Source organism: Acinonyx jubatus, chromosome D4 (genome assembly GCF_027475565.1).
Source record: "Acinonyx jubatus isolate Ajub_Pintada_27869175 chromosome D4, VMU_Ajub_asm_v1.0, whole genome shotgun sequence".
Lineage (NCBI taxonomy): Eukaryota > Metazoa > Chordata > Mammalia > Carnivora > Felidae > Acinonyx > Acinonyx jubatus.
This window is the reverse complement of record NC_069391.1, coordinates 33,821,540-33,846,734: the sequence shown is the minus strand read 5'-3', so window position 1 is coordinate 33,846,734 and position 25,195 is coordinate 33,821,540. Positions and strand designations below refer to the sequence as shown.

At 42.7% G+C, this 25,195-nt stretch overlaps 2 protein-coding genes across 7 annotated transcripts in view; one reads left to right on the top strand and one right to left on the bottom strand.

Annotated features, from left to right (window-relative positions):
- The window catches only part of TMOD1 (tropomodulin 1), an 86,583-nt gene extending 84,648 nt beyond the window's left edge, over positions 1 to 1,935 (top strand). For both annotated transcript variants that reach the window (XM_027039498.2, XM_027039499.2), the window contains exon 10: positions 366 to 1,935. In XM_027039498.2, coding sequence (XP_026895299.1) covers positions 366 to 430 — 65 coding nt within the window. In that variant the 3' untranslated portion in view covers positions 431 to 1,935. The remainder of the gene's footprint in view (positions 1 to 365) is intronic.
- Positions 809 to 25,015, bottom strand: TSTD2 (thiosulfate sulfurtransferase like domain containing 2). Of its 5 annotated transcripts, none has more exons than XM_053204909.1 (11): positions 24,876 to 25,014; positions 24,438 to 24,490; positions 22,436 to 22,648; positions 18,270 to 18,583; positions 15,991 to 16,111; positions 10,915 to 11,040; positions 9,971 to 10,076; positions 6,575 to 6,693; positions 5,903 to 6,061; positions 5,294 to 5,432; positions 809 to 3,422 (listed from the first exon to the last, which is right to left on the bottom strand). In XM_053204909.1, exons 3-11 carry the CDS (start codon positions 22,598 to 22,600, stop codon positions 3,184 to 3,186), a joined length of 1,488 nt encoding a protein of 495 aa, XP_053060884.1. In that variant the 5' UTR covers positions 22,601 to 22,648; positions 24,438 to 24,490; positions 24,876 to 25,014; the 3' UTR covers positions 809 to 3,183. The 5 variants fall into 5 exon arrangements, with proteins under 5 accessions (XP_053060884.1, XP_053060885.1, XP_014934964.2 ...); XM_053204910.1 differs by having other exon boundaries at positions 24,442 to 24,490; XM_015079478.3 differs by lacking the exon at positions 24,438 to 24,490 and having other exon boundaries at positions 24,876 to 25,015.
- Between the last annotated feature and the right edge of the window lie 180 nt (positions 25,016 to 25,195).

Sequence of the window (25,195 nt, the reverse complement as noted above, 5' to 3'; positions counted from 1 at the left end):
CTACTCTCATTAAGATCAACTGAACTTTAGCTCTTATCTGAGCTGGAGGAAAGAGCTTCAACTGCAGGGCCTCTTGTGTACAAAGCAAAAACCGTGGCGGTGGAGAAAGTGGGTTTTATGCCTGTGTGGTCAGCGGCTTAGAAGTAATTTATGAATGAGTCAACGCTAACACAGACCCTCATCGGTGAACGCTGACCAGTGGGAGAGCCCTTACACAACTCACACATAACTGTCCTTTAGAAAGACTTCACACTTTGCTAACCAAAAAGTTAGCAAGAAGCTTCACAGGGCTTTCTCAGAGCCACAGAAATGGTTCCCGATGCACACAGTCAACTGGCTTATATCTCCTCTCCATTCCTTTCCAGTGAGGAAGAGGAGGCTCGCAGACTTGACTGGGCCCATCATCCCCAAGGTCCGAAGTGGTGTCTAATGTGTGAAGGGGACGACCATGCCTTTGAACTGCACACGTTCTACTGATAATCTGTGCTCTGCAGTGGAAACCAGAAGGCAAAGTGCCGGCACAAAACCCTTTCGTGGTTCAGTTCTTTATGCACTAAGGTTTTTAGGTTAACTAGTGGTTGTAGTTGAAAATTTTATAAACTATGGTTAATGTGAAGTTTTCCTTTAGTCACAGAAGTTCAGTCTGGTTATTATTTAAAAACTAAGAAGACCCCAAACCAACAGATCTTACTGAAGACGTTCTAGCATGGGACTTAAGCCTGGGAGCCCAATTTCAGGGGCCTCACTGCGTGGTGTTTCAGGTGTGTTTAGAATGTGTAACGCACAAACAGCACGCTCTTCCGCATGGTTGAAAAGCATTATAAAATACTTTATTATGAATTTGATCTTAGGCATTTAGTGAACAGATCATCGTTATTAATCCTCCTTTAAATTTTAAGGACCTCAAGATTAAAGTTGCCCAATTGATCAGTGGGTCAGGAAGCACAATGTTGCCCCCCATGAAAGAGCGATTGAAGGCCACAGAGCTCTGCCATGATTCAAAGAACGTGAGGTTCCTTTTGCTGGATATGAGGAAATGATTGAAAAGCCAGTGAAATTTCAAGTTGCAAAAGCCATCCTTTCTTCACCAATCCCAGGCAGCAAACATTTCCCTGAGTGTTCTTTAGGAACATCTGGGATTTATTTCCCATTTAATATTGGAATCAGAAATAATGTTTTCCTTACTCAGTGTCAACCTCAACGATGTGAAAACCTATGGCCAAATACTTGAAAACACCTTTCTGTATTGCACAGTGGGCCAATGGCTTCTGGGAGGTAAAACAATAGGGAAATTTCTAGTCCATTACGGCCATAGTTAAAGACTTCAACCATGTGTCACATCACCACTGATCTCGTCTGTCAATTAAGCCTCTGAAGGCCAATGGTGAAGAAAATCCAGATATCAAAGAATTAGGAAACCCTGGCCAAACCATCCCAAGACGATTATTCTGTAAATGTAATATTGGTGTTTCTGCCAGATCCCTTTTTCACATCATGTGCATCTCTTGGGACCCAGCAAAAATGTTAAGCCACAATGCCCTTGTGCCTTTTAATATACCACAGTGCCAGTTAAACTAGCATTTCTGTTGCTCGGGAGTTATTTTCATGAGTGATTCAGCAAATCTTATGACAAAGGACAGCCCAAATAGCTGACGAGCACAGACTAAGCTGCAGAGCACCGCGCGGAGGCTATTGACGAAAAAGGCAAAGTCTTGCACACTGAACTGTGATGATGTGGACAGTACAGGGTAACCAGAGGTGGAGCCAGGGCCTCACGCTAAGGGAGAGTGTCTACTGAGGCTGCAGATGGGACCAGGAGTGGCACCATGCTGCAGGGATGGCCCTTCCCACTAGGCTTCTCCTTGAAACACAACTGCAGCTGTATTCTGCGTCACTGGAAACTGCGACATAAGATTAAATCTGTTGGTCTATGGACGGTTGCGTATGTATTTCTTGCGACTAGGGTGACAGGGACACGTGCCTGACATGTTGGCCAGAAGGCTGGGAAACTACCATGGCAATGCAGAACGACCTCCCTCAAAATGTGTCTTCTGTCCCAAGGTGTTCATCTAAAAACTGCCCAAATGTCAGCGTCCTCAAACTAATTTGAATCTTCCAAAAAGAATACTTAAAGCTAAGCGTGTGGGTATGGGGGGAGCACTCTCACAAAAACCAAATCAATAAAAAAATGAAGGTGGGCCACATCTTTAAGACCATCTGCTCCATCAGATGAGCTATTAGTTTAGACTAGGGAATGGCAATTTTTTTTCTATAAAGGGCCAGATGGCAAATATTGTCAGTCTTGCACACCACAAGGTCTCTGTTGTAACTTAATTCTGCCATAGATCATGTGTAAATGAATGGGTGTGGCTACTGCAATAAAACTTTATTTACAAAAAAGCAGGAAGCAAGTCAAATGCCATAGTCTGCGAATCCTGACTTAGCCTCTCAGGCTGCCAGAGAGGAGATGAGGTCAGAGGTGGTGGATGGTAGGTGACCTGAGTGGCCTGCTTCCAAGGAGTCCACCTCCAGGGCTATAGCTTTCACGCTTCTGCCACCAGGGTGGACAAGTCTGCTGACAAGCCCAATGACTACTACCAGCCGGCTGCATGGCACAGAGAGGGCATGACCTGGTCACCAGGCTCAAGGCTCTCTCCCCCAGCGGCTTTGGGATCCCACAACAGCTCTTTTTTCTGTGCTCTGGCATCTTCTTTTTTTTTTTAATATTTATTTTTGAGAGACAGAGCGTGAGCTGGGGAGGGGCAGAGAGAGAGGGAGACACAGAATCGAAGCAGGCTCCAGGCTCTGAGCTGTCAGCACAGAGCCCAACACAGGGCTCAAACCCCAAAACTGCAAGATCATGGCCTAAGCCGAAGTCGGACGCTCAACTGAGCCACCCAGGCGCCCCTCTGTCATCTTCTGAGTCAAATGTTTCAGGTAAGCGGGCAGAACCCAACTCCCTCTTTCCTCCCCCCACTGAAGTTTAGGTGGCCAACACGGTACCCAGTTTATGATGCTGGCGTTCCCTGTTTCCCTGTTGCCGCAGCTTTGATGTTCTCCAGCGTATGGTCACCGTGAACCTAGCTCTGCGAAGGCCTAGGGAAATGCTGATGGTGCCACTCGCATAAGCATGGCCCATCCTCACCAGCGCCAGGCCTTGGCTCTGAGCTGGTGGGGAGTCCGTCACACCGGCTGTGGCAGCTCATTGGGTATGCGTGGCCGTCGGGCTGTACACTCACATTCCTCTTTAAAGCTGCTCTGGGTGGGACTTGAAGCCAGCCCGCTCCCTTTGTCCTGACACGTGACACAACAGGCTGTGAACCCTCGTCGTTGGCAAGCAGGGCAGGTCAAGATGAGCTGGCGGCACTGGGGAGTCGAGCAGAGTTTATATTGGTCCCATGGGGCTCCACAATACGAACATTCTGGGGAAGAGAGAAAAGCCCTAGTTATAAACACACACATATACACGTGTATACATGTAGACAGGCGCTTCTCCAATTCCTAAATATAACTCTTAGCACATCAGCTAATATATCCTGTTGGGCCTGGGAAGGTTTTAGAAGTTCCCCGTCTTCTACCAAAAAATGCTTCTTCACCTCCACTTTTTTTGGGGGTGGGGAAGGGGTAGGTTCACCTGGGAATTGTCTTCCTGATTCCAACATTCGGTGACTCACTTTCTTCTTTTTCCCACTTAGAAAACAGGTAATATTGTTTCTCTCTTTATTCCAAAGCTGGCCAACTACCCCTTGGTTCAATGGTCTTTTTCCCTTTTTAGGTCATTCCCTTTATCGTGGGAAACAACACACAAGTACAGATGATCCCACATCTATATTCAGCTTCCTCCCACCTCTATATCCACGGCCCTGCTCCCCAGGCCTGAGGTTCTGCTGCTGTTGCCAGTGGACACCTGACCACCTGATTCCTAAAACCCCCATTATCTATTTTCTCAGCCTGTTTTTCCCTGCTGACTTCCTGTTACCATGAACAACATCACCATTCTTCAAGTGTCCTTAACTAGTTTAAGCCACCTTCGGGCCTTCTCTCTTGCCTTCACACTCACATGCAAGTACCCATCATATCCTGCCAACGTTTCCTCAGTAACATTCCTCAAATCCACTATTTCTACTTACTTATAATTTATACTCCATCTAGCTCCAAAACAGATCTCAAGTAGCTTTCAATAAGACACACAAATATAAAAGACTGTTAAAATTAATAAAAAGATCAAGAAGAAAAGGGAGAGGACAACCACACTCAAATCTTATTCATTATCTGAGTGGTAATTCATGATCACAGGAGTTCTAGCAAATTACGACAGTCACTAGGGTTGTCTGCCCATGACCTTTCCGGTTCAAAATAATGGCATCCGGGGGCACAAGCCATTTTTCTTAAGGATTATTTCCATCCTCCTTTTACTGACTGTCCTCATTGGATACCACACATCGGTGAGGACTCAAAACTACAGTCAAACCACAGGCTTCCTGAGCTCACACCTTCCTGTGGCCACCCCTGCCTTGGCTGTGGGTTCAGCCCCTACCTCGGAATGCCCCGCCCACCACTCAAAAGTACCTCACCTACCACATGTTGTCTATAGACCATCTAAGATGGAGGTTCTTTAAATAAAATACATAGTATTACAAGGAAACGAATTATATAGAAATATAAAATATCAAAACATCTTCAAAAATCTGTATAGTAAGATATTAACACATGAAATAAGACAGTGGGGGCCTAATACTTCCATTTTGAGACAATGACGAACATAAATGCTATTTGGGGATGTCTGCAGCCACTATCATATGTGAAAATACTGTGGTTTCTGTTGATGACAGAGTCACTGGTGTATCTAATATTACTGATTTGTTGCTTACATTACAGTCAAGGAAAGTGCTACGTGTAGTGCGGGGTTGCAAAAATAAAGATATAATTATTTTCCCATCCAAATTCACAGAACCCCTAAATTTTATATCTCATCTCCTGGTGAAGACCCTTGATTCAGCCTATTAGTTCAACCCCCAGCATGCAGGCAAAGCAAGTGGCACCACCCCTAATGTAAAGCACTTGCCTAACCAGTAAACAGGAAGTCAAGATGGCAGTACAGGCCTCCTGATTCCTGGTCCAGGGTTCTGTCTGCTCCACTACTGCATCTCCAACTCTAATGGGAAATGGTCATACTACATTACTTCTTCTCCGTATTTTCTTCTTCACGTAACCAGTACTGGCCTGCCTTCCAGAATGCTTCATACAGAGTATGCCTGATCATAAATTCAGGTTCCAGCCTGTGCCAACCTACCTGACACTATATCACTGTTGTAGGATAAGGCATAACGCTCATCAAAAACAAACAATTTCCCTTTGTAGAAACCATCAGGAAACTCCTCCAGGTACTTGTGGATGCCACCCTTGAGCTGGAACACTTCCTTGCATACTCCCTATGTGAGGAAAAACAAGAAGAAATTTGAGGAGACAGAGACGAGTAAGAAGCTCCACAGGAGACTGGCAGGTGATGACAGCAGTCAGGGCCTTCCACTAGATCCTGGGAAGCCCGGCTATTTTTGCTGTCCCCTAAATATAGAAGGACACCTGTCGGGACATGTAATGTGAATTTGCTCTTCTCAGGATCAAGCATAAGGATTAGGAAAAGGGAGATGTTCACTAATCTTTCCCTTTTGTACCTGATGAGTGTCTAAGACTGTTAAGTGCTTTCCACATCTTGAGATTTAAGAACTTCAGATCTTGTACTTACAAACTCTATTCTGGAACCATACAAGGGAAAAATAAATCCCTGGCTGGCTGAGGGTGACAGAGGGAATGAAGGTGGGGAGTGGAAGGCTCACTACATGCTGTTGGTAGAACCTTCTTCATCTCCACACCTGCAGTGACTCCAAGGGTGTTAACTCACCTTGGCTTTGAGGTAGGCTGAACCCCGCTCACAACGGATACCCCCAGTGCAATACATCAGCACTTTCTTCTCTCTGAAAAGTTCTAGATTTTTGTCAATGTAGCTAGGGAAGTAACTGAATTTCCTGATGTCTGGGGCTAAACAGCCCTGGAATCGCCCCTACAACATAGGAAAAGCAGAAGGAAATTTATCAGAAAAACATACCTGGTAAGAACAAAGGTTCTTTCTGTGTCAGCCCCACTCAGAGCCCCCCTTTGGAAGGCACCACTTACTAGCTGCTGTTTCTCATCCTACACTCTGACCTTTCAACTTCAAGATCTGGAACTCAGAAATAAGCCTGGTGGGCTATTGGTCACCTTACCAGAGTCCTCAGAAAACTGGAAAGGCTGCCCAAAGCAAACTATAGGATCCTTGACCTATATCAAGGGTAGGCACATGGGAGCCAAAAAGTACATTATGTGCCAAGATGTCTTTTAATTCCTACTTTCTTAGACTTTCTCACCAGGTCCTGAGTTCAAAGGCTAGGGTTTTCTCTGAAGCTGCTAGCAGTCAGGGGAGATCTATGTGACTTGGGCACAGGCAGGCATAAACAGCAGCACCTCGGGAAACATGCCATGATGTGGGTAGGGGAAGGCCTACCATTTCACTGAACTCAATTCTGGTTCTACTTACTATTTTGCTTTCATAGAAGTTTCTGCAGTCCAGGAGGATAGTATCACTTTGTTCTTTATTTGTCTGAGACAAAAACTTTTCTACTTCTTTATGAAATTCACCTGGAGATAAATGGACTCCTAAAACCAAACCAAAAATCTACTTAAAACAAGACAAAAACAAAACTCAAAACCCAATCACAATTGGCCCACCCTGATAACTCACATGTTATTCCGTTTCCTTCCACCCAAACCTTTATTCATAATTGCAATTATATCTCAAAATAACACTACTTGATGACCATAATGAAACAGTTTAGTAACTCCAGATATCCTCCTTTTCCTTCCTCCAAAGGTAAGTGGTATGGAGACCTGGAGGTTTAGAAATGATTAGTCAAAGAATTTTCCATTCTCTTGGTCTAACCCAGTGATAAAAGCCAGACAGTGGGGATCTAAATTGCTAAGTGGGTTTGCTGGTCCATTATACGGCCAATGTTCTATTTTCACTGTATGTGGAGGAGCCTGGGCATGTATGTGCTTGACTATAGGCTTTTGACTATAACAAAGGTGAGCCCAAGTTCAAGGCTAAGAATCTTGACAGGCAGCTACGAGTATACATTTGTGGAATAAAGTGGGGTATTCTTCAAAAATACAAAAGGGTAAGAAGAATGTGTGTAAGTCTGTGTGCATGAGGAAAAGAGAGGGTGGGAAGGGCTGACAGCAGCAGTGACACAAGAAAGCAGGGCAGGAGACAGAAAAGGAGGGAAGAGCTAAAGCATGCAGGAGAGAAAGGAGATGAAGAAAATAAGTAAAATCCAAGGAGACTAAAAAGAGAGAACCTAGGTCTGGTGGGGTCCTCTGCCTTCTTGACTCTCCAGAACAGAAATATTCCCGTATCTTAGGGGGTCCAGACATCCCCTGATTGTGAGGACTTTGGGGGAATTTGGCAGCATGGACTAACCACACCTTACAGACAGGGACTCTGGGGATGGCAGTCACCACACCTGGTGGATCCTGATGGCACCAAGGGAGCCTCATTCTGTTTAAGGGTGAACCCCAACAACCACCCGAAACTGCTAAGTACTCAGGTGGGGCTAGAGGCCCCCGAGCATGGCCAAGGAATCTGGATTCCTACCTGCCGAACCTATGGCTATGAGAATGTAACGAAGCCAGAATTGATTTTTTATTATCAAGTGGTTACAGGTCACCAAAACGGGGGTGAAAGGGAGCTTCACAACTGTGATGAGAAGCACGGAAATCTGCTACGACTTCTACTTCTACTTACTCCCTGCTGCTGCTCTACTGGCCGTGCGAAGGCCTGACTGGCCAGGGACTCCGATGGACATGTTTAAACGAGATGCCTCCAAACAGCATGGCCCAAAAGAAAGCAGCACAGCACTGCCTGGAGCCGGAGCCCACTCTCCCCTAACCTCCCAACAACGTCCTGTAGCACCAAGAAAGAGCTCCTTACTCATCCCACGAAGGTAGGGACATGGTGCACACGTGGCCCTTTTGGGCCCTTCTCTCTTCATGCATGAGTCTCTTTCCCTCATGCTGTATCCTACTCCTATTTCCCTCTGACTTAACCCTTAGCATTCTTTTAAATACCTCCATATTAGAAAGCGAATGCAGACAACCAGACCTTTGTGCTTCCTGATGAAACAGGACAATGCTACCTGTCAGGCAGTCTTGGGGGAAAAAAAGGAAAGAAAGAAAAAAGGAAATCAAATCTGAATCTGACCAAGTCTCTAGATCTGAGGCATGTAACAGAGTAGCCACTAGCCACATGGGGATATCGGGGCCTTGAAAGGTAGCCTGAGATGTGCTATAATAAGAGTGACATAGATCTAGGATTTCAAGTACTTAGTAAGCAAAAAAAGGTAAAAGATCTATCTCATTAGTAATTTTTTACATTCATTACACATTGAAGTATTTTGGCTACACTGCATTAAAGCCTATTTATTAAAATGAATTTCACTTGTTTCCTTTTACTTTTAAAATGTGGTGACTTAAAAAAACACCATAAAATTACCTATGTGCTTCACATTAGTTCTATCAGACAGCACTGTTGTAACTATCAATCTATAGGAAAATAGAGGACAGAGGAGATACAGTCAGCTTTAGCCAGATGGTGGGAAACTACAGACAAAATGACCTGGTTCCTTCAAAAAAACAAACTGCATGGGGAAAAGAAACAAAGATGGGGGCAAATGTGCAAGCTAAAAGAGACTTAAAGGGACATAGGGATCCACCACAATGAGTGGACCTTACTTGAATCTTAACAGAAACGAACTTGAAAAATTATGCGATCACCACAGGTACAATTTCTTCAAATACACCAACATGCAATTCTGGAAAACAGCAAGCCCCTTTTCTTTGCTGGTCTAGCCAATTTTAAGAACTAGCCAGATATTTGATAATATTAAGGAATTACTATAAAAAAGGTTTTATTTAGATGTAATAATGGTTTTACAGTTATTTATTTAAAAAAAAATTTTATCTTTTAGAGGTCTCTACTGAAATATTTGTAAATGAAATGACATTGGGATTCCCTTCAAAATAATCCAGGATGGGACAAGGGGGCAGGGTATAGAAGAAAGTTGGCAATGAATCAGTAATTGCTGAAGCTGTATGACAGGTACATGGGAGTTCACTATACTATTTTCTCTACTTTTTTTTAATGTTCGATCATTTTCATAGTAAAAAGCAAAACAAAAACAAAAACCCACCAAATAAATGTCTTTCAACCATCTATGGTAACAATAGGGAGGAAGGGGAAGAGAACATTCTAGAGCACCTGCAAACCAACTGCTTTGGATTTGAAAGCCACTTGCTTCCTGAAGCAGAAAGCCTGTTATTCAGTTGATGAACTATTTACAAATAATAATTACACTCTTCCCAGATTGCTATCTTTGGAAAGAGAAAATAAGTTCTTGCCAAACCGTCATCAAGAAGAATAAGACGGGGCATTCTAATGGGTGTGTCTTCAATTACCATAGCACCAAAGAGAAGACCAGTTTAAGCACTGGATGACCCACACGCTAGCTACCCTACAGCTGTTCTGTTTTTTTTTTTTAAGCATAATTAATATACAGTGTCATATTAACTTCAGGTATACAATATAGTGATTCAACAATTCGATACATTTCTCAGTGCTCATCAAGATAAGTGTACTCTTAATCCCCTTTATCTATTTCATCCATCTCCTGCCCACCTTCCCTCGGGCAAGCACCAATTTGCTATCTAAGACTCTGTTTTTTGTCTCTTTTTTCTTCGTTTTGTTTCTTACATTCCATACCCCCAAAGCCATTTTAAAGAGTGGATTGCTGATCAGAGTGTCTAATTTCCACATGTGTTTCTATATTAAGTTTCGTCCCTGTGAAGAAGAACAAAATTTTTCTTCTAAAAGCAAGCATACCAGGCTTCTTGTAGGAGATCTTATTGGGACTGATCCCCATGGGCACAATTTCTTCAAATACACCAACACGCAATTCTGGAAAACAGCAAGCCCCTCCTTTGCTGGTCTAGCCAATAAGAAACAAAACAGAATACAGTCTTACTCTCCCATCTCCAGATATAAGCCAAGTGCCAAATACAAGAATTATAACTGTTTTGTAATAATAGCTGAAGTCTTAAGAAACTTCAAAGTAAGAATTAATGTTTTAATGGGAAGGGAGTTTAGGGCCTAAAATGTTTCAGATAATTCACCTCTAATAAATATTTATTGCATACCTTCCATGAACTGAAATGTTAAATTGCAAAGGTGTTTCTATGGCTATAAGCGTTTAACTATAAAACCAAAATAATTTCAGCATGTAAGATTACATCCTAGCTTTTGCTCTGGAGGAGCGACCTCTCTCCTACCATCACCAGCACTAACACTAGTAAGGTAGTCCCCACCACCTTTATCACCTACTGTGACAAAGCATAAGGTCACTCAAAGGAGCTCAGGTCGCTCAAACAAAGGAGCTCAGCCATGAGAGCAACGGCTTTGTCCCCCATGTGGTATGAAGTACTGATCTTGTAATTCCAGGTTGACTAAAAAGTCGTGATGCCCTGAAACAGCCAGGTGGTCCCTCAAGCGAGCAAACACATCTAAGTTTTAGAGTTAGACTGTGCAAACTGTAATGTCCTTATTCGATAAGAAAGGAGATTAAGGGCATTCACTTGCCCCAGATCACATGGCGACTACACAAAGAAGTGGAATGAGCATGCTCCTTTGACTGCACTGCCTCACAACCTAATGGGGAAAAAGGCTGCTGACTTCTCCACACTGATCTCCGTTTCAGAGCCTAGAGAGGGAAGAGGCACTGAGGCAGAAGCAAATGGCTCAAAATCCATTTTATTTTCAATTTCTCTTACCTTAAAATCATCCTTACACATATAATCCTTAAACAATGGGCAGGAAAGCATGGCTTCCACATAGAGTCTGGTGGCCAGTTTGCTTCCACCAACTGTCCCATTGATTCCTTCTGTAGCAATTCGAACCTGGGACACAAGACGGTGAGAGAAAGGGAATGCAGCCTGTTCTTAGCTTAGTTTAAATCTTCCCGGGGCAGAATAGGCTTGTGTGTGTCAGTGAGTTTAAGGGGAAAAGCAGAGACACAACAAAAGTGTTACCACACAAAGATACTTGTAGTTTTCTAAAATGGCACTGCCCACAGTTTAGATGAGGTACTCAATAGATGTGCGCTGAAGAAGAGAATGCAATGAGTGAAACTTCTGGAAAGCCCCATTTGCTACAAAGCCCCAGTTGTCCAATGCCCAAAGAAATAAATTTTGAGCTTAACCTAAATCCAGGTCAGAAGATCTAAGATCAAGACTCATCTTTGCCACTTACTTGCTTTGTGGCCCTGAGAAAATTAACTTACTTCTCTGGACCTCAATTTCTTCATCTTCATAAAAAGGAGGTAAGAGAGAAGCAACAATGAAGACAACTGCTGAGGAGATATTTCCCAAGTCCAAAAACACAGAGTACGGCTGAGAGCTAGGAGGGCATGTGAGTACACCCCTGCAAACCCACCCACTGGAACACAAGGTCCACAAGGGGTGTGTGTGTTTTGTCCACTACTGCATCGCCGGTGCTTAGAACAGTGCCTGCCGAGTAGGTACTCAATTCACATTTGTTGAATAAATGGATGCGTATCCATATCTGAAGCTTTTTGGCTTCTCAAACACTGTATTCTCTTTAAAATGCTTCGCTGGTTAGGGGACATTCGAACCTGGATTCAGGCCCCTGCCTTAAGAGGCAATGCTCTGGGGACGCTGCCAAGTTAATTGTCTTGGAACTACAAAACCCTTCGGATGAGTTTAAGGATGCATCATCTTTAGAAGGAGCTGAGCTCTCTGGAGAAAAGCGCTAGAGAGAACGTAGACCACTCTAGTATCATGGTACTCTACGGAGAGAGAGGTCATTTAATTCAAGGTCCTAGATTGTTACTACCATTTAGAGAACAATGATACCTACCAATGCATGAGAATTTGAAAAATTTACAAGGCTGCCCTTTTTCAGGCCCCAGAGGAAATACCGTTACCTCCCTCGATCCAGTTCTTTAGGGCATGTATATAAATGGGATTCATTTCATAAGCCAATGCCAACTCACTAGTAGTGGCTAGCCAGAGTTCCATGATGAGCATTCTGGATCCTTGACAAAGAGAATTACAATCCACTAAAACCTGCTCTGGGCATGGGAGAGGAAAGCAGAAAGAATATGCCATCTCTGCTGTATAGACCACTATCCCCACAATCAACTTATACTTTTTCAAGGGTCTACATAGAAAATAGAGCTGAACCAGTGGAAGTGTCACAAAATTTACTCTAAAACTATTTCTGACCATGGCAGATAAAGTACATACTTCTACATAACTGTCTTTAGGCTAGACTAGTAGATTCTTTCCTATGTTCTTTTAATCTCAAAACCCAAATAAAAGACAAGGACACCTAATCCCTGTAAAGCTGGGGCAGAGCAATCTGTTGAGCAATCCAAACTCACGCACTAGACTTTCAATCCCTAAGGCTCCAGAAAAACCTGTGAAGTAGCTCCTTGGTGAGGAAAGCCTTATATCTGAGGAATGGAGAGCAACAGTTAGTATTTATTGAGCACCTACTATGATATAGGAGCTTTATAAGCCTGAAAGGTACATACCATAACTCCCATTTGACAGAAAAGGAGACAGCAGCTGAGAGAAATCAAGTAACTTGCCCAAAGACACAGAGTCAGCAGGTGGTAGATTTGAGATTCAAACCAGATATTTGTTCCAAATCATGTAATTTTTCCCTTCCAAAGCCTCCATTGTGTCCCTTCAAATTTCTTGAGGCAGTAAGGAGTTTATAGCAATAGGAATCAGAAGCTTCTTTCTCGAATTTTCAACTTGTCTTCTTTCCCTACCTAAATGGTAATACTCTGCCAAATCTCCCAAAATCAGAAAACTACCTCAGTAAACTGGGCACGTATCATTGAAGCCTAAAGATTTTAGACTCAGAGCCAGGCAGGTGCTGCCACCTTGTGGATAGGGACCCTCACTGCTAGTTCACTTCAGGCTGGGCCAAGGGTAAAAATCTGCCCCCCAAACAAGGAAAGAGATTGACTTCGTATTTTGTACATTCAAGTTCACTGTGAGAACATCCATCTCCCAAGGTGTTCTCAAACAGAGGTGATAATAAATGTATTCATTCCACAAATATTTACTAAAGATTTTACTACGCGCCAGGAACTGTGCTAGGATTTAGGGATTTAGCAGTTAAAAAAGGGTTCTTGCCCTCTTTGAGTTTACAGACTAAGGGCAATCACAGATATTAAGATAAAAATTACAAACTGACAAATGCTATGAAAATAACTACAAGATGCTATGTGAGGGTGTACTGGGAAAAATGAATTTAGATTGAAGGTCGAGAAAAGTCTCTTTGAGGAACTATCATTGAAACTGAGAACTGAAGATTGAGTAAAAATTTTGCAAGAGAAACTGGGTGTGGGAGAGTCCCTTGAAGACAGTTTGCCTGGAAAAAGGCCCAAAGATGCAAAAAACCTTTGTGGGCTCCAGAAAAACCTGAAAGACCATGTCACTGGAGTATAAGGAGTGAAGAATGACATCAGATAGGCAGAAAAGGAAGGGGCTAAATCATGCAGGAACCTAAGGGTATATCAAGGATTTGGGTTTTACTCGAAAAGCACTAGACAGCCACTGAGAGATTCTGAGGAGAGCACAGCCGTGTTTTATTTACTTTTTAAGACGATGCAGGCTGCAGTGTGGAGAATGGATTAAATGGCAGGCAAGGACAGAAGAACAAGAGTAGATTAAAGGCTACCTCGGGGTGCTTGGGTGGCTCAGCCGGTTAAGGGTCAGACTCTTGATTTAGGCTCAGGTCATAATCTCATGGTTTGTGACATGAAGCCCCAAGGCGGGCTCTGTGTTGACAATGCAGAGCCTGCTTGAGATTCTCTCTCTCCCTGTCTCTCTGCCCCTCCCTTGCTGATGCTTTCTTTCTCTTTCTCTCTCCCCACCCCCCCCCCGCTCAAAATAAATTAAATAAACATTTTTTTAAAAATTAAAATTAAAAAAAGCTCCTGAAATGGATAAAAGAGGGTGGGGCACGGTCTAAGGTGGTCGAAGGGAGGACAGAAACGAATGGACACAAGGGATATTTTAGAGGTAGAAATGGCAGGATGTGACAATGAACTGAATGAGGTAAAGGAAGCTTTTGGCACCATCTGTTAGAAAACATCAGTGTGGAAAATATCAATGATCAGACAACTGCCTTGGGACTTAAAACGTGTGGGAAAGATTAGGCTTACGATTGTACAATGTCATAACCTGAGGGGATCTCAGAGGGAATTTTAGTTCATTTCCTTTTGAGTTTTAAAAACACATTATCTGTTGGGGAACCTGGGTGGCTCAGTCAGTTGAGCCTCTGACTCAGCTCAGGTCATGACCTCACGATTCGTGAGTTCAAGCCCCACATTGGGCTCATTCCTGTTGGCATAGAGCCTGCTTCAGATCTTCTGTCCCCCTCTCTCTCTGCTCCTTCCCTGCTTGCACTTTCCCTCTCAAAAATAAATACATCTTCAAAAAATATGCAAAGTAATATATTATCTGTCTCTGTCTCTAGTTTTACCTATATACGTGTGTATGTGCATGCACGTATATGTATATGCATATATAAGTCTACGTCTATATATGTGTGTATACATGTAATCATAAAAAACGTTTCAGAAAATAACAAAAACCATCCACAATCTTATCACGCAGACATAATCATGATTAACATCTGGGTATCTATTACCTTCCATCTTTATATACAAACACTTGTGGTTCTATTACAAACATATATTCATTTCTTTATTCAACGCTCCCCAAATATTTACTGTAATGCTATGCACCAAGCCCTGTTCTAGCACTAAGAATACATCAATTAAGACAAAGTTCCTATCCTCATGAAGCTTTTATTAGGGAGACAGATTGTAACAAATTAAACAAGGATTATACTTTCAGACAATAACAAATTCTTTGAAATTCTCTGAGCAGAAGGTGACAGAAAGTGACAAGGTTTAGAGAGAGGACTACTTTGGATCAGAGTTCTGAGGAGGTTAAGATGTGTGCAGAGATCTGCAGTGGGGAATGAGCCAAGTGACGATCTAGCGGGAAAGCATCCTGGAGGGAAGGGAGCAGCAAATGTCAATACCACAAAATGGTAAAAGACCCTGGCATGTTCTAGAAAAATCAAGAAGCAACTTGGAATTATACCTATATGTATAGTTCTATGAAATTTTTTTCCAGCTAACATATCAAGAACATTTCCTAATGCCAGGGGTCAGCAAATTGTATCTGCTTCTGCATACGGTTTTATTGGAACACAGCCATTTCACATCTTGTCCCTATTGTTTAAGGTTGTTTTCATGTTACAGTAGCATGCTTGAGTAGGTGTTGTTTGTTCATTGGTTTGTTTGTTTAGAAAACACATATAGACTTAAAGATCAACAAATTCAATTTTAGGCACTTCTTGAGTACAGACTATAGGAATTTTCTGGCAAGGAATGGCCTATCTAGCAGGAAAGATCATAAAGATTTAAACTTTAGTTCTTAAACAATATACAATGGCTAGACAACTGAAAAGAAATATTGCATAATTAATCCAACTGTATCCTGTTATAATTTCGTCACAATTCCACACACAGTTTTAGGGTTTAATAGAAGCAAGAGTGAGCAGGTTTTGGGCAAAGCCTAAAATACTTACTATTTTGCTTTGTAAGGAAAAGTCTGCTGATTCTTAGTCTACACCATTAAACAGTCATAAAATGCCACATTAATAGCTGTTTAGCGGTCTACTTAAAAGCCTAGCAGGATTTCGCAGAACCTAACAGGGAATCCTTTTTGTCGTGAGCATAACCTCTGTAGTGCAAACTGGAGACAAGAGGAGTCCCGTGAAGGGTGCAGTGTTACCTTGCCTGTGAGGCGCAGGTGCTGGCACAGAGCCATCTGCCAGGCACAGACCCAGGGGGGATCCCCCAGGTCACAGTAGCAGTAATAAAGTAGAACCTCTCCTTCATCACTGCCCTGGCCCCTAGAAGAAGAAAACCACAGGGAGAAGATTTGAGTCACTGGCATAAGGCAGCCACAATTCACAAAGTAGGCCCAGGCAGTATCAGAGGGCAGGCCGCGATGGACCAACTTGTGCCGAACTTTCTCCTACTGTTGTTGGCCTGAGAGAAGCAGCAACTCCGGTCAGTATTTGCTCTGAAGAAAACGTTATCTGCACCCAACTTACTTTACAAAAAGTAAGTTTACTTTGATTTCCTCATTTAGTCATCATACTCATGAGACAGGAATCAATAACCCATTTTACAGAAATTTCTGGCTTATCCTGTAAGACAGGGTCATATCTGTTTTTGAATCTCTCATTGTACAAAAAGGTTTCACTTCCATTTTTTCATGTAATCTTCTTAACCATGAGGACTATTATTATCCCCACTTTACAGCTGAGTAAACCAAGGCCGATTCCTTCCAGGTGAGAAAGCGACAGAGTGACAGTCAAGACTTGAACAGTCTTCTGACACTAGAATCCATATTCTTTCTACTGCATTGTGCTGTCTCCTACTAACTAGGCATGGGAGCTGGGTGGGTCTCCTATCATCTCTGAGACTGACTTCCTCATCTCTAAAACTGGAGAAGTGAAGTAAACTGCATTTCCCAAAGTGTGCTTGAAGCTGTTTTATGAAATCACATTTTGGAGAAACCTTGCAGACAACATCTCTCTGAGAATCTCAGGAAAGCCCCTTATCTACTGAAGGCTCTGAAACGTCCTGCAATAAAAAACATTTTAACCTAGTGCTTCCCAAACCTATCTGTCTTTAGCACCTCTTTCCAACACCTGTTAGCATCCTTCAGAGCTGGTGTTGCATAGAACAGATTCCAGAGAATGCTATGGTAGATGGTAATTGAGGTCCCATCCAGCTCTGGAATCTGACACCCTCACCAATACCCTCATCATACTGCAGGGCCTACTCTCTTCTGAAACCTTGTCTATTTTAGAGCCTGTTTTCCTTCCTCTAAACTACTGTAACAAATTATCTGCACCACATAATTTAACTGATAATTAAGTAGCCTGTCTCATACCCTCTGCTAAATGTTTCATGTATCCTTTTTTTTTGTTTCTCCCCCTAGAGAGCAAATTCCTTGAGGCACAGGGCCATACAGAAGCAAAGAGGCCATTATTTGTATGCTTGTATGCCATTTTATAGTTCAGCTATTACCATCATTTTGTATAATTCATATAGCAACACTGTGAGGTAAACAGGGCAGGCACCGATATTACTATTTTAGAGGTGACGACATATAAAGAATTTTAGTGACTAGCTCAACTCTGAGCCCAAGTTCAATTCTCTTTCTCCTTTTCTTGATAAACAAGAGGTATTTGGCACTGAATAGTAATGACAAAAGTATATTAAATTTGGACATTTTCTATTCACGAAATAGTTCAGGAATTGCTTAAAATCAGAAATTTGTCCTCCAGAATTCTGTAATATAATTTTGTGAGTTTTGCAAAGGTAGGATCTAAACTTCTAATCCTGTGCCCCAGTTCTAAAAGTTAACATTCTTTCTGGGGCGCGCCTGGGGAGCTCAGTTGGTTAAGCGTCTGACTTCGGTTCAGGTCATGATCTCACAGTCTGTGAGTTCAAGCCCTGTGTCGGGCTCTGTGCTAACAGCTCAAACCTGGAGCCTGCTTCGCATTCTGTGTCTCCCTCTCTCTCTGCCCCACCCCACTCGCACTCTGTCTCTTTCTGTCTCTCTCTCAAAAATAAATAAACATTAAAAAAAAATTTTTTTTAAGTTAACATCCTTTCTAAAACATGATCAACTGAGATAACCATATTTGGTAACAAAATATGCTTTGTAAGCTCTGATACTCAAGGTAGAGGAATCATTAACATTTCTGAGCCTTCCAACTTATCTCTGAAAATACTAATACAATTTTCTGTTCATTACCTCTCCTTCAAAAAGGTAAGATGTATCCTTCCATGAAACCTAGTGAATGCTGCCAGCTACATGGGTATATATCACTGCTTCCATAATACAGAGTATGTGGCTATCAGCCTGGCTTAGACCCATAGAGAAATCCTGTGCCTTAAAGATCTTGCCATTTTAGTAGATAGGCAGTGGTATCTCATTGTGGCTGGAAAAACTGGTAAAATTAAACCAAAAGTACAGAATGGAATTCTTACCTTATCAGCTCATCAGGGCTAAAGCAGCTTACATCAGGGAGCCAAGCGGACACTTCCCTGTTACAGGTCAAGTACCCTTTTAGAGGGTTCCTATCATCTGCAGGCTTAAGGCTCTTTGAGGTGTTCAGTGTCACAGCCAGCTGCTTTAACACGGAAGCAGTGTGGCGGCAGATCTCATCAGCATGTTGTGTTGCCACATGTCTATGGATGCCGATCCGGTCTTTGAACAGCTGTTGACAACATTTCCACCATTTTTCTTTACATTCAAAAGGATGTGCAGGAACTTCTTTGGTTTTGACAAAAAGGGCAAATGCCTGCAATTACATTGCAAATGTTCCATGATTAACCTTAGGTGTAAGGCTGGCAGAAGTCTCAGTGAATCCCTGACGTCATCCGTCCACATGGGTTTCTAGGTGTATGTCCCAGTTTTTTTTAGAAGAACTTCTTGAGAGAGTTAGTTTTACTTTAAATTTATGCCTCTATCTAGGGGCGCCTGGGTGGCGCAGTCGGTTAAGCGTCCAACTTCAGCCAGGTCACGATCTCGCGGTCCGGGAGTTCGAGACCCGCGTCAGGCTCTGGGCTGATGGCTCAGAGCCTGGAGCCTGTTTCCGATTCTGTGTCTCCCTCTCTCTCTCTGCCCCTCCCCCGTTCATGATCTGTCTCCCTCTGTCCCAAAAATAAATAAACGTTGAAAAAAAATAAATAAAAAATAAATTTATGCCTCTATCTAAAATTTGCTAGGGACTGTTCTTAAAGGAAGAACCTGAATTTCAGATGAATATTATTACAACATTACAAACAACATTATCAGTCATATCTAAAAAGAAAACGGTCAAGGCAATTATGGAATGTATTTACTATAGAATATCGAGCAGGTAGTTTTAAGTTATATGAAAAAATATTTATGATATAATGTTAAGTGAAAAACAATGGAAAAAATTTGCTTATACAATGTAACCTCAACATTTAAAATTTACACTGAAAAAGATTGGAAAGAAATGTTCCAAAATGTTTTGATTTTTTGGAAAATAATTTTGTTGTTTTTATAAAAAAATATTTATATTTATTAAGACTATTAAACAGAAAACTATGGGCATGCCATAATTCTCTTAACCAATTCCTAATTAATGGACATTTGTTTCCAAACTTTGCAATTAGGGCAAGTGGGTGATGCAAATAAGCAATGCTGAGTAAGCATTCCATGCATACATTTTTACACCTCTTTAAACATCTAATTTAAATAAATATCTAAAATAAAACAGAGCCCGACACGAGGCTCAAATCCATGGACGGTGAGATCATGACCTGAGCCAAAGTTGGATGCTTAACCGACTAAGCCACCCAGGCACCCCACGTATTTACATCTATTGCCTATTTTTCTACTGTGGCATGGATTTTCTGTTTTGTAAGCAGTTTTAGTGACCTTTTATTGATCATAGTTCTCACAAATCTGTTTCCTAGCTTGTCTTTGTTCTTTAGTTCTGTGGTATTTTTGATGTACAAATAGAGGCTAAATGGGATCTATGATTATCAGCCTCATAGAGGCTAAATGGGATCTATGATTATCAGCCTCTCAACAACTGTTCCCTCCTAGTCTAATGGGAAAGGAGATACTTATGTGTGTGTGTGTGTGTGTGTGTGTGCAATGCATTTGGAGACTACTGTAAAGCATCCAAAAACAAGCACTCTGAACATCGATAACAGACACGAAGCGCCACTGTGGGGCCATCCTCTGGCTGTACACAACTGTATCTGGACTGTCTCAGACCGAAGTACCAGGAAGGGTAGCCTGAAATTACACCGCAGGGCATTTTTAGCCTCTTTTGCAGTGAATCCTTCCAGATAGGCAAACAAAAAAACAAAAGAGATAGCACATATGTCAACATATGTGCTTCTTTGTATTAAACTTTGGTTTTCAAATCCTATCTGGTCTTTTAAGGCCTTGTGAACAAGGCATTGAGGACCCATCTGCAGTTGAGCCCCTGTGGGATCTGTTCAAGAGGGAGAGTCAGGCCAGAGCCAGGATGGCAGCTCAGAGGTGGGTGAAGCCTACAGGAAGGCAGGCCCTGGAGGCCCAGCGTGGCAGGGTGGGTATACTGATTCCATACAGAAGAATATGCAAATAAGGAAATACATTGGGACTAATCAGAGCCAAGTTTCTCATCAAACCTCCTCAAATAGGGAAGTTATAAATATGGGAAAGGGAGAGTTAAGAAAACTCTTGTGATGCTGGAATGAAAGTGAAGTGCTGGTATGAGCTCATGGCGTAATATTGGGATGGTAGTAAATATAGAAGTATAGGTATAGGTTTAGCGCATAAACATATAGACGTTTATGCACTCATCTACATATTTTCCTAGCTTCACACACCAGAGGTCCTGGGAGAAGTAACATTTAGTAGCAATGAGTTTGCTGAGCCTCCAGGTTGTGATTTTATATTAGAAGCAACCGGAGCTCCTTGAAGAAATGTCTGGTTCCAGGGATGGGGCAGGGAAAATACAAGATGAGTCTGGAACATCTTGTTGAGTCAGAAAGTAAGGAAATGCTCAAAGAATGATGGGAGCAAGTCAAAAGGACATATAGATACTAGCTTAAAAGGGCCCCCAGCCAGATCTGAGATGATCTGAGCATCGCAATAAATCATGACACAGTGGACTATCACCCAACAAATAAAATGTAAACCTACAGTCCACATGGATACAAACAAATTGGGAGAAAAGAAGGCTCTTCCTTACAGCAAAATGCCAAGTAATAAGTCTAGAAGGAATGAAGCAATTAGAAAATCACCCTTTAGCACCCATCACAGTAACAATTGACTAAGCAAAGAAACACCAATGAATCTAAAATTAGTAGATGACAGTTGGATAAGGAATAGCATAGGTACACAGTCTCAAAGTATTCCCCCTCCCCCCTCAAATACTGACTTCTTAAAAGGGAAAAAAGAATAATTTTATAACAGAGAAATCTGACAGTCACTCCCTTAATCAAGTAACCAAAGTTAACACCACCAGTAATGGGACAAATTGCCATTGTGAACCACCTGATAGACTGTCACCAGATAAACACAGCATTTCTTGTGGGATGGTTTTGTTAATAAAAGCACTAACCTGAATCTAATCATAAGGAAACATGAGTGAAGATCAAATAAAGAGATATTCTACAAAATAACTCATGTAATCTTTAAAAATGTCATGGTCACGATTTCAGGGGAAAAATGAGAAAGTGTTCCAGAATGAAGAATATATAAGATGTGACAGCTCAATGCAACACCCTGGAATGGATCTATAAAGCCATTTGGGACAACTGATGAAACATGAATGGAGCTTGTGTGCAAAGGGGATATGAGGGTCCTCTGTACAATTCTTTCCTCTAAGTCTGAAATTTTTCTAAGATAATATTTGAAAAAACCTTTCTGTACCCTTTGAGTTTCATTTTCAAGGACATCCGTGTGAGATGAGAACAGAGGGGTGACGGATGAGAAGTTATAAGTAGGGACATCTATTCTTCATTGACATGAAGCCAACAAAAGCTAACTGTGGAAGGAAGAAGGACAGCAGACTGGAGGTAAGAAAACTAAGTCTCAGTTGCATGTCCTCTGGTCGTTTTCCTTCCTCTGACCTTCAGCAGGAGGTTTGAGTCAACGATCTCTGAAAAAAGGATAAATGGCATAGAAGAGCAGCATATCAATATCACCTCCCATTATAATCCAATCCCAACTGTCCTTAGTAAGTTTGCATCCATCCTGGGCTGCTGTGTCCCTTCTCCTAACCAAAAGAACTCAGCCAGCTAGATCAGATCAGGAGTCTTAGATGGCAGCTGCCATCTGCCTGTCTGTTCTCCGTTTGACAAGGTCTCCTGGGATCCTGGGATCCTTCCCCTAACTCTAGGTGGGAAAAGGAATTCAGCCCATCTTTCTAGAATCTGTCCTCAAGTACTCAACCATACGTGTTCCACAACCACACCTTACCTATGATTCTTCTTCGCCTGGCACTGACTTAAGATCACTAATGACCCTAACTATACCTTGCCTTGAGCATGGCAGCAGCCTTGAGTCTCACTAGCCCTCTGTTCCCTGGAGGACAGCCTTGATGAGCTACTAATAGATGCATCTGAACTAACTATACATATGTGATCCTGAAGCATAAACGGCAATGCGGCAATCTTACCTTTTTCTTGGCAAATGAGTATTTCTTTTTCGTACTGACATCCAACTCGGCTTTAAGACTGCTACTGGGATTGATAAGCCTTGTGTCTTTTAAATCTAACTCTGAAAATCTTAAAACACAGGCCTCCAGGTCCTCTCCTTGGTCGGGTGAAGTAAAAGAAGGCATCTGGTTTGGTTGCAGTAGTGGGACAGATTCCTTTCAGTTAACTATCTCCTAGGAAGCAAGGGAAAAACGACAATTTCGGTCGTTGGTTACTACTTGAAGTAAACTTGAAGCTACTCAATCAGGCAAATGAGCATGGGCCCAGCAACCCAAGCCATCCATCCATTCACTCACTTATTCAATAAATATTTATTTAGCACCTACTCTATGCCAGGCACTGTTCTAGACAATAGGAATAGAGCAGTGAAAGAAATGGAAAAAGTCTCTCCTTTCTTGGAGTTTACATTCCAGTAGGGAGAGACAGAAAGTAAACAAACGATTAAATTTAAAAAGTCAGATAGGAGGGGCCTCTAGGTGGCTCAGTCAGTTAAGCATCTGACTCTTGATTCTGGTTCAAGTCATGATCTCAGGGTTATGAGATGGAGCCCCACGTCCGGCTCTGTGCTGAGCATGGAGCATGCTTAAGAGTCTCTCTCTCCCTCTTCTTCTGCCTCTCCCCACTACCCCCTTTAAAAAAACAGATAGGAAAACGGTCACGAAAACAAAAACCAGGGTAAGGAGTTAGGAGTGATGGAGGGGCTCTTTAAAACAAAGACTAGGTAAAGTCTTTCTGAGGCAGTAGCATTTGAGCAGAAACCTAAATTAGGGGGCAAGCCCCACAAACATTTAAGGTACATTATACCCGAAAAGCACCAGCTACAACCGAAATCAACCAAACTGTGTACTAGACTTCAATTACAAACATTGTGTCCTTTTATATCCTTTAATTTTAGAGCTGTCCAAATTCCATTCCTTAGAAGAAATAACAACCAAGAAAACCCCATTTTAATAAACAGAAGAAATATAAAATATAAAAATCACTCCTGTGGCCAAATCTTGTCAAAATGGACATACTACCAACTACCAGTCAAGCCACCATAATTTCTTCCTTTCTTTTTAAATTTTTTTAAAGTTTACTTTTTGAGAGAGAGAGAGAGCACAAGCAGTGAGGGAGACACAGAATCCGAAGCAGGCTCCAGGCTCTGAGCTGTCAGCATAGAGCCCCACACAGGGCTTGAACTCACGAACTGTGAGATCATGACCTGAGCTGAAGTCCAACGCTTAATCTACTGAGCCACCCAGGCGCCCCAAGCCACCGTCACTTCTTGACCGAATTATTGCAGTGGCCTAACTGCCCACCTCCCCAGTAAGGTAACTAAACAGCAGTCCAAAGGCTTCTCAACATACTCTAATAAAGTCCAAAATCCATCCAAAGCCCCTCTCACCGCCTCTCATCTCATCTACTACAATCCCTTTGATCACTCCTCTGATTGCACTATGTTTGTTCATTACGAAACGGATCCCCAGCACCAAGAAAACAAGGGTTTTCCTTTGCTCACCTCTGCATCATTGGCATGTAGGACACTGCCTGGCATATAGGAGATGCTAAATGTCAACAAACACAATTTATTTGTTGAACGAAATAAAATAGTGATTGGGTAGCCAGGGAAGGCTTCACTCAGGACTTGATGTTTGAGCTAAGACATAAATCACAAGGATCATCCACGCAGATTTAGGAGCAGAGTCTTCAGGCAAAGGAAATAGTATAAATTCCTAAAGTGGAAACAAACTTACCTTATTAGAGAAACAGGAAGAAAGAATGGATGGAGTGTAGTGATGAGAGAGCACAACCCTTTGGGTCTGAGTATAGAGTTTGCAATGCAAAGTAACTGGAGAATTGTAAACAAAGGAGTAACGTGGTCTGATTCAGGATTTGTCTTCAGAGTAGAGGTGGCAAGGTTTACAGATAGATTGTTATGCAGGAAATGAAGGAAAAGAAGGACCCAAGAATGACTCTTACCTACATTTTTGAATTAAGTAGATGGATGGTGCCATTCACTGAAATGGTTAAGACTGACAGAGGAATGGGTTAGGACAGAAGAGTCAAACAAGGCAATCAGATGAGTAGGTGCGGTGCTCATCGGAGACTTCAGGGCAGGGGACGCTCACATACACGTATATGGGTACCCAATAACCAATGAAAAAATTACTAGAGCAATCACCCGTTCCTTCCTAAACAACAACCGAGAAGGGCGAGGGGTAAGATGACCGCCCGAGAGTAACCCGGCGGCACTAGGTTCCGGCTCTGGCGGGTCTTCCAGTCCCACGGACCGCAAGCGCGGCGCCGCCCCCCGCCCCCAGCCCGGCCCCACCCCGCGCGCCCGGCCAGGCCGATCGCTCCGCCCAGCTTTCCCCGACGAGGCAAAGGCCCGGAAGTGGGGGTAAAAAGAGCACTCACCCGCCAGTCCTGGTTCTTTCTTACATCTTTCTTCATCGAATCTGCTCCGCCTAGGAATCGTCACTGAGCACCGTCCCAAGAACCTCCACCAGCCCCCTCCCGGAGTTTACGAAGGAAGGTACACTGGAGACCTGCCCTCGCCCCGGAAGTCTTCGAGGCTGTTAGCGAAAGGGCCGCCGGGAAGACTCTGCGAGGCCCCAGGGAGGGTCTGAAGTTAAGGCGGGGATTCCAGGGTGTTTTGTGGACCGGCCGCCGCTAGGCTTGGCTTGCGGCCGGCGGCCTCAGGCTGGCTAAAAAGGCGGTGCTTTCCGCGTGGCCCC